Source organism: Pseudorca crassidens, chromosome 18, assembly GCF_039906515.1.
Source record: "Pseudorca crassidens isolate mPseCra1 chromosome 18, mPseCra1.hap1, whole genome shotgun sequence".
NCBI lineage: Eukaryota > Metazoa > Chordata > Mammalia > Artiodactyla > Delphinidae > Pseudorca > Pseudorca crassidens.
The window spans coordinates 68778861-68799382 of record NC_090313.1 but is presented as its reverse complement, the minus strand read 5'-3'; the positions used below and the strand labels follow the sequence as shown (position 1 = coordinate 68799382).

The 20522-nt window shown below is 37.1% G+C and overlaps 1 protein-coding gene across 7 annotated transcripts in view; it reads left to right on the top strand.

Moving 5' to 3' along the window:
* NBEA (neurobeachin) overlaps positions 1-20522 on the top strand; it is a 630249-nt gene that overhangs the window by 582801 nt on the left and 26926 nt on the right. For all 7 annotated transcript variants that reach the window (XM_067713386.1, XM_067713385.1, XM_067713382.1 and 4 more), the window contains one exon: positions 6431-6598. In XM_067713386.1, the coding sequence (XP_067569487.1) occupies positions 6431-6598 (168 nt within the window). The remainder of the gene's footprint in view (positions 1-6430; positions 6599-20522) is intronic.

Genomic DNA, 20522 nt, shown 5'->3' with positions numbered 1-20522 from the left:
TTGTTGGCAATCTGTATATCTTCTTTGGAGAAATGTCTATTTAGGTCTATTTAGGTCTATTTATTGGATTGGGTTGTTTGTTTTTCTGACATTGAACTGCATGAGCTGCTTGTAAATTTTGTATCCATTCAGCCAATCTGTGTCTTTTGGTGGGAGCATTTAGTCCATTTACATTTAAGGTAATTATCGATATGTGTGTTCCCATTCCCATTTTCTTAATTGTTTTGGGTTTGTTATTGTAGGTCTTTTCCTTCTTTTGTGTTTCTTGCCTAGAGAAGTTCCTTTAGCAGTTGTTGTAGAGCTGGTTTGGTGGTGCTGAACTCTCTCAGCTTTTGCTTGTCTCTAAAGGTTTTAATTTCTCCATCAAATCTGAATGAGATCCTTGCTGGGTAGAGTAATCTTGGTTGCAGGTTTTTCTCCTTCAACACTTTCAATATGTCCTGCCACTCCCTTCTGGCTTGCAGAGTTTCTGCTGAAAGATCAGCTGTTAACCTTATGGGGATTCCCTTGTGTGTTATTTGTTGTTTTTCCCTTGCTGCTTTTAATATGTTTTCTTTGTATTTAATTTTTGACAGTTTGATTAATATGTGTCTTGGCGTATTTCTCCTTGGATTTATCCTGTATGGGACTCTCTGTGCTTCCTGGACTTGATTAACTATTTCCTTTCCCATATCAGGGAAGTTTTCAACTATAATCTCTTCAAATATTTTCTCAGTCCCTTTCTTTTTCTCTTCTTCTTCTGGAACCCCTATAATTCGAATGTTGGTACGTTTAATGTTGTCCCAGAGGTCTCTGAGACTGTCCTCAGTTCTTTTCATTCTTTTTTCTTTATTCTGCTCTGCAGTAGTTATTTCCACTATTTTATCTTCCAGGTCACTTATCCGTTCTTCTGCCTCAGTTATTCTGCTATTGATCCCATCTAGAGTACTTTTAATTTCATTTATTGTGTTGTTCATCGTTGCTTGTTTCATCTTTAGTTCTTCTAGGTCCTTGTTAACTGATTCTTGCATTTTGTCCATTCTATTGTCCATTCTATCTCCAAGATTTCGGATCAACCTTACTATCATTATTCTGAATTCTTTTTCAGGTAGACTGCCTATTTCCTCTTCATTTGTTAGGTCTGATGGGTTTTTATCTTGCTCCTTCATCTGCGGTGTGTTTTTCTGTCTTTTCATTTTGCTTATCTTACTGTGTTTGGGGTCTCCTTTTTTGCAGGCTGAAGGTTCGTAGTTCCTGTTGTTTTTTGTGTCTGTCCCCAGTGGCTAAGGTTGGTTCAGTGGGTTGTGTAGGCTTCCTGGTGGAGGGTACTAGTGCCTGTGTTCTGGTGGATGAGGCTAGATCTTGTCTTTCTGGTGTGCAGGTCCACGTCTGGTGGTGTGTTTTGGGGTGTCTGTAGACTTATTATGATTTTGGGCCCCCTCTCTGCTAATGGGTGGGGTTGTGTTCCTGTCTTGCTAGTTGTTTGGCATAGGATGTCCAGCACTGTAGCTTGCTGGTCGTTGAGTGAAGCTGGGTGCTGGCGTTGAGATGGAGATCTCTCGGAAATTTTTGCTGTTTGATATTATGTGCAGCTGGGAGGTCTCTTGTGGATCAGTGTCCTGAAGTTGGCTCTCCCACCTCAGAGGCACAGCACTGACTCCTGGCTGCAGCCCCAAGAGCCTTTCATCCACAGGGCTCCTTAATTTGGGATGATTGGTTGTCTATTCAGGTATTCCACAGATGCAGGGTATATCAAGTTGATTGTGGAGCTTTAATCCGCTGCTTCTGAGGCTGCTGGGAGAGATTTCCCTTTCTCTTCTTTGTTCTCACAGCTCCCAGGGGCTCAGCTTTGGATTTAGCCCCGCCTGTGCGTGTAGGTCGCCGGAGGGCGTCTGTTCTTTGCTCAGACAGGACGGCGTTAAAGGAGCCGCTGATTCGGAGGCTCTGGCTCACTCAGGCCCGGGGGTAGGGAGGGGCCCGGAGTGTGGGGTGGGCCTGCGGCTGCAGAGGCCGGCGAGACGTTGCAGCCTGAGGCGCGCCTGTGCGTTCTCCCGGGGGAGTTGTCCCTGGATCCCGGGACCCCAGCAGTGGCGGGCTGCACAGGCTCCCCGGAAGGGCGCGTGGCCAGTGACCTGTGTTCGCACACAGGCCTCCCGGTGGCGGCAGCAGCGGCCCTAGCCGCTCTGGGCGGCCCTAGCCACGTCCGTCTCTGGGCTCCGCACCCCTAGCCGCGGCTCGCGCCCGTCCCTGGAGCTCTCTCAAGCAGCGTTCTTAATCCCCTCTCCTCGTGCACCAGGAAACAAAGAGGGACGTAAAAGTCTCTTGCCTCTTCGGCAGTTCCAGACTTCTCCCCGGACTCTCTCCCGGCCAGCCGCGGTGCACCAACGCCCCGCAGGCTGTGTTCACGCCGCCAACCTCAGTCCTCTCCCGGCGCTCCGACAAAAGCCGGAGCCTCAGCTCCCAGTCCCGCCCGCCCCGGCGGGCGAGCAGACAAGCCTCTCGGCTGGTAAGTTCCGGTCGGCCCGATCCTCTGCGCTGGAATCTGTCCGCTTTGCCCTCCGCACCCCTGTTGCTGTGCTCTCCTCCGCGGCTCCCAAGCTCCCCCACTCCGCCTCCCGAAGTCTCCACCCGCGAAGGGGCTTCCTAGTGTGTGGACACTTTTCCTCCTTCACAGCTCTCTCCCGCTGGTGCAGGACCCGTCCCTATCCTTTTGTCTCTGTTTAGTTTTTTCTTTTGCCCTACCCAGGTACGTGGGGGGTTTCTTGCCTTTTGGGAGGTCTGAGGTCTTCTGCCAGCGTTCAGTAGATGCTCTGTAGGAGTTGTTCCACGCGTAGATGTATTTCTGGTGTATCTGTGGGGAGGAACGTGATCTCCGCGTCTTACTCTTCCGCCATCTTCCCCAAAGTATTAATTTTTAAATCTAATATGGTACATAGAAAATTCTGAGACCTTAGATGGGAAAACCTAATATCAATTTTCCCAAATTAATCTATAAATTTATTGGAATCCCAATCAAAATTATTTTGATGTATCTATACACTTATTATAAAAGTTATAGGGAAGAATAAAGGTCCACAAATGGCTGAGTTGACTCTCAAAGGAATAAATCTACCAGATATTAAGATATATAAGAAATAAAGATAACAATAGAAATAAAAGGTGCAAAGATCTGGAGACACACACACATATCTAGATAGATGATAGATAAGAAGGTAGGTAGGTAGGTAGATAGAGAAAGCAGAAGGGAGGAAGGGAAAAGGGGAGGAGGGAAGGAAGGAACGAATGAATGAAAGAAGGGAGGAAGGATTGTATTGCTTTTTCTAGGTAGATTATTATATTATCTGTAAACAATAGCAGTTTTATATCTTTGTTTCAAACATATACTCACACACTAAAGATGACAGCACACATCACTCAGGAAAGGTGTGTTTGTTTAATAGATGGTATTAGAAAAACTGACTTACTATATTAACAAAAATTATACTGGATCTCTATCTAATACCACATATGAGTGAAAGTGGATTCTAGATAAGGACCAGTATGTGAAAAGTAAAACCATAAATATAAAGCTGACACATCAAAATACAGAAAGTTACCTTTGTTATTTTAAACCAAAATGCAAAAATCGTAAACGTTACAAAAAAAATTTTTGATTATCTCAAAATTAAGAATTTCTCTTCAACCAAGAGTGACATGGATAAATTTAACAGACATGGGACATTTGGGAGAATGCATTTGCAATGTTTAAAACCAAGAAACAACTATCTAAAATATATAAAGAACTTCTGCAAAGTAACAACATAAAAGACAGGAACCTCCAGAAAAGAATGGACAAAGAACCTGAACAGGAAGTATACTGAAGAGGAAACCCACATGGCCAACAAGCATATTAAAAAGCGGTCAAATTCCTCAGTAATCAGAGGAAAACATATTAGAACAACAATGGGATATTGTTTTGTATCTGTTACACAGGCTAATATTAAACGCTGGGATAATACCAGTTGTCAATGGAGATGTGGCCATGTAGAAACTTTCAGGCACTGCTGGAGGGAGGGGAGACAGGGGCAGCCAGTCTGCACTGATGACTCAGACTCAGTTTATGCACATCTAGTGCAGGGACATATCAGTCCTACTCCAGATTATATGCCCCAAAGAAATTCTCACAAAGAGCCAAACAGGGATGCAAAAGAGGACATTCATCTCAGCATGGTGTCATGGCAAGTTAGAGGCAGTCTAGTGCTCATTACTGCAGGAGTTCTGAGCAGCCACTGGAAGCAGTAGACTACCTATACACAGGTAGATCCTAAAAAGCAAGGCTAAGTGAAGAAAGTAAGAAACAAAATGAAATCTGTAACCCTATTCCATTTTTATAAATCAAAAATACATACACACAGGAATACATTACATGAGTAGTGTTTTATAAAAACACATGTAAACAAAAGGAGAAACATTAAACAAATAATACGCATTGCCCATGGCAGAGGAAAATGAAAGTTAGTGGTTGGAGATAATAAATAAATGTTTTAAAACTCATGTTAGTGAAAGATGATCATTCCTTCCAACCCTCATCATTGCATTAGGCGTTTAGTTCAGTAACTGTTTTATTCGAATGGAATACATTTCATTGACCCTTTCCTTCCAAATATGTCTAGTGGTGTCTATAAGATTGATCTGAAATGGTTGCTGCTGAGCTGATTATGTGATTATGTTGGTAAGATCTTCCCTTAAATAATATTTCTGATTTCACTACTGTTTTGAATTCCAGTGAACAGACTTGGGCAATAGCGACTCTGTAATGAACTTCCATTTATTCATTTTTTTCATCCTCTCGTTTATTGTACCATGCACTGAAAACATTACTGAATAATTACCAACTTCTCATTTATACAGATTGACCAAACTGATATGATAGACTTAATCAGTATAGAATTTTAACCAACATCTCTTTTGTATTTTAGTCCCTTTTCCTGTGTTCTAGTCCAAACTATTATGTCAAGACCAATGAGATACAGAGTATAGAAATTCTGTTTAGTTTTAGTATGAAAACTAGCCTTTTATAAAATCTAATTGTTTATATTTCTGAATGAGAAACGTCCACAATAACTGGTGTAAATAAAATACCAAAATTTTTAAAAGGAATAGATAAAAAGGGAGTTTGAGGGGAATAAGTTACTAGTTAAATGTCATCACGGGAAAAGTTGAAAATTATCACTCAGATATTTTGTAGATTAAAAAAATGAAATATTGATATAATTACCAGAGGGTTAATTTAAGAAACCATTTATTGATTAAGTGAATCCAAGCTGGTTTCAGCACCTTAGAAATCAGGGTCACGCAGCCAAAGAATGACTTCATTCACATACTTAGTTACAGCTGTAATTTCAAAAATTGTTTTCTACAGCTTTGCATAGTTGAAATTTAAGAAGCTAGCTCTACAGCTTTTTCCTCATGCTGCTGAAATCAGTGTGTCCTTACAATCAATAAGAAATTGATGATGAATGAGTGCAGGAGGTGAGAGGCACAGTGAGCTACACTGTGCCTGTCACTGCTCATACCACAGGTGTGACCAGAACTCCTTGCCTACCTGCCAGGGCCCCTCTAGGAAGTTTATGATGGCTTCTTAGGAACTGAAAAGGTCTCTTTTTTTTTTGACTCTTTATGGAGGTTTCGTATGGTCACTGGCTCTCAGTAATTTCCATTCATTTTCCACTGGCTAGCAAACATCTAAAATTACCCACTGGTTCCTAAACAGTGTAATAGCAGAGCTCATTCATAACAGAAGGAAGGCATTCCGTTTTAGAGGTAAATTTGAAGACTTCAGGCAGGAAAATAAGTACGTATCAAAGTTTCTAATAAAATTGTTTAGCTTCAAACTAATATTTAAAAATTAGAAATGAAATTGTTGTAAATAGCATTAAAACAGGCATTTCAAATTACTTTTAAACATGAATGTGTCTTTTTTTTTTTTTTTTTTTTTTTTTGCGGTATGCGGGCCTCTCACTGTTGTGGTCTCTCCCCTTGCGGAGCACAGGCTCCGGACGCGCAGGCTCAGCTGCCATGGCTCGCGGACCCAGCCGCTCCGCGGCATGTGGGATCTTCCCGGACCGGGGCACGAACCCGTGTCCCCTGCATCGGCAGGTGGACTCTCAACCACTGCGCCACCAGGGAAGCCCCCATGAATGTGTCTTTTTAAGAAATCTATTTACTATTAAAATTCACATCACATATACAGTTAAGCCAAGAGAACATTAAGTATTTTAGAAAGAAAATTTTCTTTTAGGTCTCTGTTTTATTAGAGGTTGTATTTTGTCACTCCTAAGAATAGGTCTTAATACGTACAGATAAAATACAGGAATGCAAAGAATGTGTTCTACTTATTTATATAGAATATTTCAAAGTAAGAGAAAGGGAAATTTGCATGGTGTCTTATTTCTGTCTTGACTGATTTCAGGCCCTGGAAAGTGAATTTGTTTCTTGCCAACTCCATCAGTGGATTGACCTTATATTTGGCTACAAGCAGCGAGGACCAGAAGCAGTCCGGGCTCTAAATCTTTTTCACTACTTAACCTATGAAGGCTCTGTGAACCTGGACAGTATCACTGACCCTGTGCTGAGGGAGGTAGGTAATAAGTTGAATATTGTTATGAAAATTTCTGTCATCCCTTCAGCAGAAATGTGGCTTTGCATCTCTTTCTGTATAAATTTCCTTTCAATGTAAATTTTTAGAAAACATAGATTTCAGGTTCTTGACAAATGTGGAAAAGTGAGTGTTATATGTCAAAAACAAGTAATGAGACCACCATGTAGTTCCTTTTTGAAATGCAGATATGTACAATGCACTTCAATATTCCTATTTTGTTTGTTTTACTTCAGCATCTTCACTAAAATGCTTAATGCCTTATGTGTGTTATTAATTAATGAAACCTAGTTGAGTATTTAAATATGAATAGTTCACATTAAAATAATCTGCCAGTATCTATTTTTTAATAAAAGCAGAATTACAGTCTTCTAGACAGAATACTTAAAAAATGCATCAAAAAAAAAAAGATAAGGTTACAGTATTTTATTCCTATATGTTCTCAAAAGTGCATCAGTAAAGTAGAGGAGGTTATACTATTTTATCCCTGTATGTTCTCAAAAATGCATCAATAAAATATATGAGGTTATAGTATCTTATTCCTGTGTGTTCTCACCCTGAAATTTTATAGCTAACATTTGGGAATTATGTACTATAGTATGTGTATAATTATTTTTTATGAAAATATTCATCAAATATATTATTTAAATCATTTCAACGTTGCACAAAATTATTTCAGATAGGTGAAAAGATTGAAGATGCAACAGCTGCTAGATGAGTCTTGCTTCAAGGAAACTGTATTCCAGTCTTCCATTCTACCAGATATCTGCCATCTGCTTTATGCAAAAGAAGTAATCACTTCTCCATTTCCAGTCAGTGGAATGCTTTTTTATTTTTTTATTTTTAATTTTAGAGGTGGAAAACTCGTAGATTTGGGAAATAAAGCTCTAAAAGAAAAATTTACATCCATAAAGTTATTTCCTACAGACGTCTATAAAAACAAAATGACTCCGTTTGTATGGCTTCAAGCAGAGAAGAGGAAAGGGAAGAGAAGAGCCTCATGATCATTGATCATTGGATTCTTAGGGCTAAATATTTGGAGAACACATTGCAAGCATATTATTAGGTGCAGTGTTATACCATGTTGTGTGCACAAGGAAATGGGATTATTGCCTGAAGCTGGAAGAAAGAGATAGGGACAGAGAATGAATGAATGAGAGAGGAGCCAGATATTATAAAATTAGTTGGTGAAATAAGGGATTTTCTCTACAAAATAATGTGATTAGTTTGTACACAACTGGGGATTCTAATTCTGAGCTTAATTATTCTCTTAACAATACACCTTTGTTTAACACATGGCCCAATTTTATAAACATCTTACCAACTATATTCTCCTTTCAGAACCAATACCTTTAGAATCAGATAAAAAAGAAAATAATTGGAATAGCTTATCCTTTTATTCCAAGACCAACTCCAAATGGTTTTTTGACTTTTAAATATCATAGACATTTTTGCCCCTGAATATTTTAGAATACATTTTTGTCCATTATAACATGCTGTCCTTATAAAGAAAGTTACAAGTTAATCCTCTTGGGCAAAATAAAAATATTTTAAGCATATTGTACATAATGAAAGTGCAAGGCAGCATTAAAATTGACTGAAAATAGCAGATCTTTCATATTCAAATGACAGTAAATAAAGAGATAAATGAGAGAATAGAAAGAAAATGGAATTAGGATTGAGACTTTCTTTACACGGATATAGTGTTTATTACTCGAATCTTATAAAAATACCTGCTTCTACAAAATAGCACACCATTGCTTTGGACAGTAATAAAAACTATGTATAATTGTCAAACTCTAGAAATTCCTAATGAAACATTACATGAAAATGCATAATTAAAAAAATATTCTGTTGGAGAGGAGCGGTTCAGCCACAATGTTTGTCATTATATAGGCAATCTGAACAATAATACATTACAGCTCCTGATTACCTCACAGTGATGCAGACTGGGAGTGCCTTACTCCAGGACTCTCCTTCCAGCATTCCCAGTCTGAGGGCATAATTGCTGAATGCTGAGGTTCCATTAGAGAAACTCCCAGAGTCATTCTGTGGCATATATGTCCTCCCTCCCCAAGCCCCTCACCCATCTCTCTCACCCAGAAACTCTTCTGTCAGTTCTCAGAATACTAGGTGAGGGAGCGCATACCTGGAACGCTGTTACCTTCCTTCCGCCAGGCAGCATGGGCTCAAGCACATACCAGCAGAGGCATTCACACTGACCCAGTGGCCCTATGTCAACTCAAGATTGCTTAGGAAGATACTTAAGTGGTCCTTAAGACCACTAGGTAACCACTTAGTACATTGTAGACATAACAGATTAAATGACCTTCCAAGGAATATGAGTTAACCGTCCCTCTCCCCACTCCCCACCCTTACCTCCTCTACCCCACGACTAACATATTTCCATACAAAAAAGTTCTGCATTAACAGGTAAGAACCTGCAAAAGGTGAGAACCCACTTAAATCCTGTGAGCTTCCTAATGTGGCCAAGTCATTTAATGTCCCTCTTCCTCCATTGCTTTCTCTGCAAAGGAGGAATAGTACAGAACATACGTTTGCCAGCATAGAAGCATCTAGCATCTGTTGTCACAAGAAAGAGCCCTGTGGATAAGTGGAATGAAGTATAGCGTAGTCAGTATCTCCTGGTCATTTATTCCCCTTTGCATTTACACTCCCCCTGTGAGGAGGTGCTGTGCAAAGCACACCACCTTCCATCAGAGCATCAGCGTTGAGCTCCCAGAGGTCTGCTCTGCGGTGCTGTGACTTGAGAGAGTTGCTGCCCACCTAAATGGTCAGACAGAGGCTCTTGGAAAAAATAGTGTTCAAAATGTTAAGCCTTCTATTGAGCTCGGTGCATTCCTTTTATTTGATAATGTTTATCTTAGTATTTTTTAAATGTGAAGATCATTATATTTCACAAAGGTAAAAAGGAAAGCTACAGTTATACTAAACTCCAACTAGCCTAAGGAAGATGATTTTTTAATACCTTAATCAAACACTGATTTAAAGAGGAAACATTTAATATACAAAAATCTACATATGTCCCTTTTGTAAAAAAAAATATATATATATATATATACACACACACACATATATATATATATATACACACATACATACATATATATCCCATAATCTGCCTAGAACTTTGAGCTTTGAAGTTAGTGCTAAAATTTGAGAAATGGCTTGAGGTTATTGATTCATTCTTCCTTGACAGGTGAAATCATGAAGCAGCACTAACCACAGCAATTATGGCATTAAAATGTCAAGAAATTAGAGGTCAGAATAACAGATAATTTTCTTCTCTATGTCAGATTTAAAATTGACATTCTTTGACAGTTTAGGATCTCTGGCTGAGAAAAATATGACAGCTTAACTTATTTTATACTTGTACAGCAGTAATTGATAATAAACTTTATCATGACAGCCTCTGGGCAGAAACATGACAGAACCGTTCTGGTACAAAGCTCTTCGTAATATGTAAACACTAGATCTGTTGGATATTAGATATTATTTAAATTGTCTTAAGTCTTAGTTTTTATCATAATCTTCTAGACACTTTTTTTCATAGATGAGCTCATCTGACTATTTGAGCAGTATTTTTTAAGCATGATACTGAATATCTTTCTTATCCATTCTTACATATTAGTAAAAATTATGTGATTTGCTTTATATTTCTACTTACCAAATGATGGCCAAGAACTTCATCCTATGACCTGCTTGGGGAATAAGCTATTCTGGTTTGTTAAGTGTCTGGTCCCATGGTTTTCTAACTCCTTGCTACTAAAATACGGTCCATAGACCAACAGTATCAGCATCACCTGGGAACCTGTTAGAACTTCAGACTCTACTCTCAGGCCTCCCTGACCTAGTAAATCAGCATACGCATTTAAGGAAATCCTTGGATGACTTGTTTGAGACATTACAGTGTAAGAAGCACTGCTCTACTAAAGGTGTGTTAGAATCATCTGGAAAGTTTTTTCTTTTTTTTTTTTTTTTTTCCTACAAAAGTAGAGAGAATGATGCAACAAATCCTCTGGGTGTTCTTATCACCCAGTTTCAAAAATTTTACCTCTTATTTCACCAATATCCTATCGCCACCCCCCTTTACTATTTTCAGATACACATACCATATCCATCTAGCCCCATCCACTCTCCATTCCCCCCTCCTCCATCCAGAGTGTATCTCAGAATAACCAGGGAGAATGTTCAAACAGGTTTATTTTGAAAAAAAATTCTCTAGGAATTTCAAAACAACAGAACACTTACTTAGCTTTAGAGATGATATTCTTCTTACTTCTAAAATAATTTCTTTAAATCTAGGGGACTTTTAATGTGCATTTCCATTTTACTAATTTAAGCTGTAAGGTTTTCTTTCTATTTCGTTTATGCTTTTGAATTTGTTAAAACTTTCAACTCAGTAAAACTTCCAGTAACTATAGGGAAAATTTTAAGGTAGCTTTAAGAAATCTTTATCAGTCATTTTTTTGGATCATTTGTTCTAATCACTTTCCAGAAAACATAAATTTTATCAATTTCTGAGAGTTCCAAAGGCACTAGGAGATTATGCCATAGTTAATAGTTGGTTAGTAGAGATTACAAATTAAATGCCGCAACAATTATTTACTGTACTCTTACGATGAGTGAAAAATATTTTATTCTAAAATTGTTTTTAAAAATTATCACTCTTACCGTCATGGATATAATTACTCAGCCTATCTGCCTCAGAGTATGATTCTGTGGTACCTAGCAGTCAATAAAAGATGGTGGAAAGATGGAAATCAGATAATAGGTTATATCACAGCTCCAACATTATTATTTGAGTGACATAAGTAAGTCACTTTAATGGACCTTTGTTTAACCACCTAAAATATGGTAACAGAAATGATATCTACCTCATAGGACTGTATTTGAGGATCATATGAGAAAAGATATGTAAAAATGCTTTGTAAAGTATAAAGCACTACCATGGACATTGATTATTACTACCCTAAACCATAATTAAATGAAGTATCTTGGAAGAACTTCTGTTTTAATAATTTATTTCTCTATACCGTCATATCTATAGTCGACACTGCCAAGTTGAAAAATGTTTTAAATGACTTCTCTTTGACCGTGAGAGGTATACACATAAGCCTACCATAAAAGACTGTTTTGCTGGAAAATTATTAGAACATATGGGCAATGCAACATTTATTTATTTATACATATCTACTCATTTATCTATTTATGCTGGGAATATCAAAACATTGAATACATTTTAATGTTAACAGTAGTCATAAAAATGTGGTATTTTTAGTCTGATTTTCTGTTACTAATATTTCTTAATCTTAGGCTATATTTTCTTCATTTATCTCTTTCTTTGATCTGACAGGGATAACAGAGTAGTCCTTTGGATCTGCTATGGTGAAAATATGCCCATAGGAAGTAGAATAGATCACTTCAGTTTTCACTTTATTTTCTTGCTGAAACATTCCTTGCTACTACAGAGAACTGACATGATAGGGCTGTCAAGAACCAAGAAGACAGATGTGTCTTTAACCAAAACATCTGCAATGCTGGCTTTCCTAGAAGATGAACTCATAAAATTCATAAGGAAAAAAATTAACCCACTTTTCATCTTGATGATGTAAATGAAGGTATTTATAGCGACAACATTGATGGCCTCTACAATCACTGCTTATTCTTTCTGTGAATTTGTTATCCCTCTTTCCTTCCCCCATTTCTGACTTCTTTCTTTGATCTGACAAGGGATAACAACACCCCCTCCTGCATCGCTTGAGTGGGTTGTAGCACAATATTGTCTATTTACTGGTGCCATGATGCCCAATTGTCTTCAGATGAGGGAGGTTCAGGGTTCTTCTCCTAGGCAATTATTCTGAGACGTGATGGCAACAAATGATCAACAAAAGGGCTGATAAAGATTTCTTAAACCATCTTAATTTTCTCCCCTATAATTACTAGAAATTTTGCTGAGCTAGAAATGTTAACAAATTCAAAAGCCAAATTAAAATAGAAAGAAAAACCCTACATTTTAAATTATCGGAGTGAAAATACACATTAGGTATTATTTAACATTTAAAGAGTCATTTTGGAAACAACAAGAATATTATGATCCCTAAAACTAGTAAGAGTATAAGTTCAAATATATCTGTTAATGTGCTTCTCATCCACAGCAATAAGGCATGCATTGAGATGATTCAATGAATAAAGTTTCTATATAGAAATTAGTATCAAGGAAATTAATGACACATTTAATTTTGATAAGTGAATGAATCTTTAATTTAGGTTTATCTTTTCTCCCAATTACTGCAATCCTTAGCTAGTCCATGGTCATCAATCATCCACAGAGAAGCATAAATAATTCAGTTAGTCAAAGAGGGATGTGTGTCATTTATGTGAGATGTGCTTTTTCCCCTCGTTGTGTTATTTTTATTGTGTGGTGCTGAGAATGCTAATTATTGATTTTCAGAAATTAACAGAAAATGCTTTTACAAACATCTAAAGTCATATTTTACACAAGGAAGAAGGGTGAAAATTGCAGCCTGCTGTTTGTAATAGAAATAGCTGGAAGGGCTTTCCTTATCTTCTATTAACATAGATTTCAGTTATATTACACAGTTGTTACCTTAGCATAAATTAACAATTATTCAAAACATATTGCATGCTTCAGTTTGTTGAAGTGGATATTACTCAAGCTAAGTACATAAACATTTCAGTTAGATGTTTAGGACTCATTTTTAAGTGTTTTAAACATATTGATAATGAGCCTATTTAAAGCCATTTGATCTCAATATAGTATATCTAAATTACTGTTTCCCATTTATGTCAAAATCAAAGAAGAGCATTTTGTTCTGCCAAATACATGCAATACTATTTTTAATTTGAATTTAGTTTAATAAAAGTGAATGATTTCATTTTGTAATGTTTATACCAGCACCTGGTGAACCTTTGTCTTGATATCTTCCTGCATACCAAATAAATCTATTTCAACTTTATTATTTTCTTTCCATAATCAGACACTCCAAGTGAACTTACTCCATGTAGTGAAGAAAGGTCACCACCTGTACTACTGCTTCTCTCCCTCCCTCCCTCCCCCTCCACCACCACCCTCTCCTCAACCTCCTTCCCTCCTCCATTTCCTGAATCAGCCAGCATAGAGTTTGCTTTATATAAATTTATTCATCGAGGGAGAATTTGGCAGGAATATTGTACTGTTTCCTCTCACATATCATTAAGCATTTCTGGGCTGAGTCTTCTACTAAGTACTATTGAATGATCAACCCAAAAGTGGGCAAAGAACCAAAAACCTGGAAACATCCTTAAGATATCATCTGCTAAAACCCTTGCTTCCAGGTAGGTCAGTCTCTAAATCATCCAGAACAGAGTGTTTTAGTTTCTTTTTTCTTTTTTTGAGGATTAACAAGTATAGACTGTAAAAAGACTCCATGGCCTCCCCCAAGAAGCTTATGACAGTGTTTATCCCCAAGATATTCTAAATCCTCTACGAAAATGTCTCTTGCTTAGATGTAATCACCTTTTTGTCAGTCCTACCTGGAAATGAAGGAAAAGCTAACCAGCATTTTTCTTATATATTATACCTAATACCAATCCTAGTTGTATCAGTCAGGATCTCAGCACATTACCCTTTCAAAGGAATAATGAAGACCCCAACAAAGATATCCAAATGGTCAAGAAGAACAGGGAAAGATTCTCAACATCACTAATCATTAGGGAAATGCAAATCAAAACCCTGGTGAGGTACCACCTCACACCCATTAGGTTGGATACTGTCAAACAAACAAACAGACAATAGCAGGTGCTGGCAAGGATGTGGAGAAATTGGAACCTTTGTACACTACTGTAAGAATGTAAAATGGTGCAGCCTCTCTGGAAAACAGTATGGAGGTTCCTCAAAAACTTAAAAAGAGACCTACCATACGATCTAGCAATTTCACTCCTGGTTATATATGCAGAATTGAAAGCAAGATTTCAAAGAAATATTTGTACACCCATGTTCACAGCAGCATTATTCACAATAGCCAAAGGGTAGAAGCAACCCAAGAGTCCATCAGCAGATGAATGGATAAAAAAATATGGCATAAACAGATAGTGGAATATTATTTCACCTTAAAAAGGAAGGAAATTCTGTCACATGCTGTAACAGGGATGAACCTTGAGGATGTTATGCTAAGTGAAATAAGCCTGTCACAACAAGACAAATTACTATATGATTCCAGGTACCTAGAATAGTCAAAATCATAGAGACAGAAAGCAGAAGGGTGGTTTCTGGGGTCTGGGGGAAGGTGAAATGAGCAGTTGTCTTATGGGTACAGAGTTTCAGTTTTTCAAGATAAAGAGAGTTCTAGAGATTGGTTGCACAATAATATGAATGTATTTAACACTACTGAACTGTACACTTAAAAATGGTTAAGATGGTAAATTTTATGTTGTAAAATTTTATGTGATAAATATTACCAAAATTGTAACAAATTTTAAAGGGATAATGAAGAGTTTAATAATAGTCCTATTTACAAAAATATGGGGCAGGATAAAGTGGATGACCAAGGGAAGGAGAAGCCTCCAAGGGTTAACATCTGGGTACCGCACCTAGGCCTGAGGGTATAGGGGCAGGGGACTATTGCCAGAGCCTGGCAGGAGAAGTAGCCCTAGGTGCGTGGTCACCCATCAGGATCTGTGGCGTTAGGTAGAGAAATGCAACCCAGCCACTGCCAAACTATGACTTGGCAATGAGGGAACATACAATAAATACTTTGCCTTCCTATCTTTTGTCCTGACTTCTCAGTGACTAAACCCAGTGGGAAGCCAGAGAGCAAGGGAGTACCAGTGATGCAGTCCCTGGAGACCATCTCCCAGGGGCAAGGATGCTGATCCAGCTCACTTCTCTGTTCCCCTGAGTTAGTCACCACTCTAGGAGGAGTATATAAGGCATCCAGGGGAGGAAAACCACTACCTGCTACATTAAAATACATCTACTTTTTCTACCTGACCTGACTTATTTTTAAGTAGAAAAATTGAGTGAGCTTGCCACCACTGGCACTGACCTAATATTTTTTTTTAATGTTCTAGACAGAGCTTTTTCTCTCTAGAGGATATGGTGCTTGTTTTTTCACATTCATTTGTTAAGTCAATTATGTAATATCCTTATAATTCATCATTCCAAGGAGGAAATAGGAATCAGCAGGAGGATGTCTCCTCTCTTTTTTTTTTTTTTTTTTTAGTTTTATACCAAAAGAATAAAACCAAGCACTGAGGCAGATAAATGAGCAAACTAGAAACCCCCTTCCTCAAATATCATCTAACATAGTCTGATAATTAAAGCAAATGTGGTTCTTTTTTACTTGAGTCACCAAATATTTGTTTAAATATTCTCATAATTTTGCTAGTATAGGCTTAGCCTTAATGCAGTCAATTGTTAAAACAAGGGAAACACCTTGGTTCTTTTATTTTGTAGTTTCTATGAAAAACTAGAAGCAGTTGAATATAAAATAGCATTTTAATTTTTTATATAGTTAAATGTTTATAAGGCAAGAAATAATAAAGTTCAGGTAGCATTTGCTTGATTTATTTTGCTCCTGCTTTTCCAGCATTAAAAAGTAATGCTTTATATGATCTCGTTTTATTACAATAATAAACCAGAAGCAAAAGCTTATCACTTAAAATACATTCTGCCATTAAGCAATCTTTCCTTTTATTATTTCAGATTTCTCAAGATTCCATATTTTTTCCTATTTGATATAGAATTGGTAGAATTGGAGGTAGAACAGAAGGGATAAAAATCACATATATTTTCAACTGTATGTCAAAGTTGTATTTTCTGGTCAAACAAAAAAAAAAGAATATCCACTCTCAAGCGTTAAAGTAAAATCATTCTAAGTAAGAGCTGTACACAGAGATACACACAGTACTAAGGAAATTTTTTTTTGAAAATCTTTCTGTGTGTTCCCAAGCTTTTACTATTTTTTTTCTTCAATTTTCTGAAACTTGTCGATAATTGACAGGTAATTTGGACATAGTCTGATATTTTGCATTGTGGATAGCATAGCCTGTAGTACTTTATAAAATGCCGATATTTTGGAAAACTGTTTAAAAGATTGTACAGACCAAGAGAATTGGATGAAATAGGTCATTTGACAGCCTACCTTATTAGATTCCTCACACTGTCTCTCTCATGGCACTTAGACCTGATGGCATTTCATCTGAAAAGCAATACTAAATTACATTTGCAAAAAAAGACTAGAAGATGTAAAGATTCTATGGGAGAAAAATGTATCTGGGCTAAATTCACCTGCATTGAGGAAAAGAGGACATTAATCAAGTTTTTAGCTTGTGCATACAAGGGAAGGTGTAAATAGATAACTAGTCTAACACAGAGGGAAGGAGAAAGCACACTTGTTCACCTCATTTCTGTCTTTTAGAATATTTTGAATTGATCATTAATTTGAACATCGTTCTAAACTATGACTTAGTTGTCACCACATTTACTTTACCTTGGCTGTGAAGTCTTTTGTATTAATAGGCATACATATAACACACATACACCACAGCATGTTCACTTCCTTTTCTGAGAATTTAATCCCAAACTTGTATCTTTGTTCATAGAGGAGGTAGAACTTTCTTGAGAGGGAAGGTAAGAAACGGGGGGAAAAAAAGCAATTAAACAAGAGCTGCAGCAGGTCAAAGAAATAAGGCGTATGTCAGAGCCATTGTGAACACATATGGCCTGTTTGTGCAAATTTAAAAAGCCACCCTCTTTAGAAGGATAATTACAAAAGGTGCTCCTTCCTCTGGCAATTAGGGTTGATTCTATCACTCATTTGTCCCCCAACTGGGCACCTTTGTATGTGACATCAATGACACAGCCATATACAGTGCCCCTGACCTGTGGGGAAGATGAAAAACTAGAGAGAGCTCCTTGAGAATAAGTGAGAAAAAGGAGAGCTGAATGAAGGCGTGGGTAATTTTGTAACTTGGCAGGTGGGTCCTGGAGGATTTTTCAAAGCGAGCCTAACAAGGCTAAGGAAGGGGACAATCAGAAGGTAGGGAAGGGACAAGAGGGAAACTGTCCCTAATGGGAACTTTCCCTAGTAGGAGCTTTATATTACATATAAGCAGGTGAAACTGAGTTGTGTGTCATATATGTGTATGATATCTGAAAATCACATGTACTGTTCAAATGTGCTTATATTGTTCTCCTAAGCATAATTCACTTCACATTTTCTTCACTTCTCTGCCTTCCCCTGCAAAATTCTGTGTTTTGGAACTTCCTCCAAGGTGTTAAAAAAAAAAGTCTTTTTTTTTCCCTCTAATTTTATAACCTACCTATTTCTTTTCCTTTTTTTTAAATTGAAGTATAGTTGATTTATAATGTTGTATTAGTTTCAGGTATATAGCAAAGTGATCCAGTTATATATACATGTATATATTTTTTCAGATTCTTTTCCATTATAGGTTATTATAAGATACTGAACGTAGTTCCCTGTGCTATACAGTAGGGCCTGTTGTTTATCTATTTTATACGTAGTAGTGTGTATCTGTTAATCCCAAACTCCTAATTTATCCCTCCCTCCCTTCACCTACCTATTTCTTGACAGATTTTAGCTGGGAAGAAAACTAAATGCTAAATACATGATGACGGCTTTAATTAAATATTCACAGAATAATTTTTATAAGAATAAGCAAGAATCGACACAACAATTAAAATTTAAATCTCTTGACTAACTTTCTCTCTGAAAAATTCCTGGTGAAGAAGTAAAGTGGTATTCTTTATAATAATAATTATAAAAATAATAATTTTATAATAATTATCAGACACAAATGAGTTTGACATGTAAGAGTTTCAGCATATCAGTGCCCTAAAAGTCCACATAGTCTAAATCATTGCTCTATTTACAACTTGACCTTTGCATTCTGCGTTCACAAACGCTTACAAATACTCAAAATCAGCACAACCACTTTGGAGAACAATTTAGCAGTAAAACTAAACATTCCTACCCTATGACTCAGCAACCCCATACCTAGGTATACACCCAGCAGAAATAACTACTCACCTCCCTCGAAAGACATGTACAAGTATTTTCTAAGCAATTTTATTCATAATAACCTGGAACTGTTAACAACCCAAATGTCCGTCAACAGGAGAATTGATATATTGTGGAAGATTAATACAATGGAATACTAAATAGCAAAAAAAAAAAACCCGTTGACACACAACAACAAGGAAGTATGTCGCAGACTTTATGTTAACCAAAAAAAAAAAAGGGTAGACACAAAAATATATATTTTACGATTCCGTTCATCAAAGTTCAAGAACAGAAAAAATAGTCAGTGATGATAAACATCAAAATAGTGATCAGCTTGGCAGACGTTGAGGAGTGGGAAGAATTGGCTGGGAGGGGAAAGAGGGAATCTACGTACTCCCATGTAGCTGCTGCTCAGATCGAGATATGGAACCTGCCCATTTCATTCCAAAGCCCTGTCTTGATCTGGGTGGTGGTTATAAGGGGGAGAAAATACACACACACACATACACACGCACACATTCATCAACTTATACACCTAGGATTAGTGTGCTTTATGAATTTGTCTTCCTTGAACCTCAAAAAATAATAAATAGATAGCAAGTTCAGCAATCGCAAAGGCCTAATGTTATTATTTAAGTATAAGCAGATCCATATTTTCATGTTATCCCACCAAAGAGTTGTCCACCAATGAATACATAGTCTTTCCCTTTATAAATCAGCAAAGGTTTTGTCAGTCACATGTTTTAAAATCTAGTGTTTAAAGCCTATTACTTATGTTAGATTTGTATGAAATATGTAAGACTTATAATATCGGTGACTATTATATGTAAAAAGTTACTGTAACTTATTGATTCTAAGATGTACATCATTGTTGTATCTCAAAATCCAAATCACAGTGTGTCTTACTTACCTTCAACGGTGCATCATCGTTTAATTGGCATCATTTTGTACTTCTTCATCGTATATAAAATAATGATGCTTCAATAATGGATAACATCTTAGATTCAATGAAGCGAGTTAGGTTTACAGACTTATTTCCCAAGGTTTACAACTCATGAGCTCTCACATACAATGTTAGTTCATCCTTTCTTCACTGGAAAGTGCAATAGATACATAAAGCAATAGATTTCTTGTAACTCAAACTAAAGTTTTGGTATTAGATTTTAAAAGGATTCACAAATGCTGATGTCTATAGAGGTCAGACAGGGAATAAACTAGTGAAGCTGGCCAGATGGCAGTGCATGCATGGGTCACATGAGTGGTGGGTGTTAAAAAAGAGTCTGTGCTCCTGACGAGTGTTGCCATGAAGGAATGCTAATGAGGTAATGTCAGATCTTCTGATTTTTTCTGAGAGAAGCCAGAAAATCCAAATTACTGTATGAAATTTCCCAACCTATAAATGTTGGCTCAAATAGAAACCATGTCTGTGAGCTGAATCTAGCCCATGGGATGCCGTTGTGTGACATCTGGCTGAATGTAAGCCCCTATGGCATCCTGGCTATAATGCAACCTCTACGAGAGCAGGAATCTCTATCTGTTTTGTTTGATGAGTATCAGAGATCTGTAGAAGGGTACCAGGTACTAGTAGGTACTCAATAAATATATGTTTTATGAATAACATTAAGTCTCTCTGACCCATGTAGAACAATATATAGAGAAATAGAAATATGTAAAATTTTCTAAGATGCCATTTCTGATAATATAGAAAGAATCCACCCTATAATTAACTGTAAGTAGTTGTTTAGGTTTTTTTACTTGATATATTTGGAAAAATTATATTAATGGGAAAATTCCACTATATGACAAAAAATTCCATATAGCAAAAACTCGTTTTATGGTGTTATCCAGCTAATTTCTAC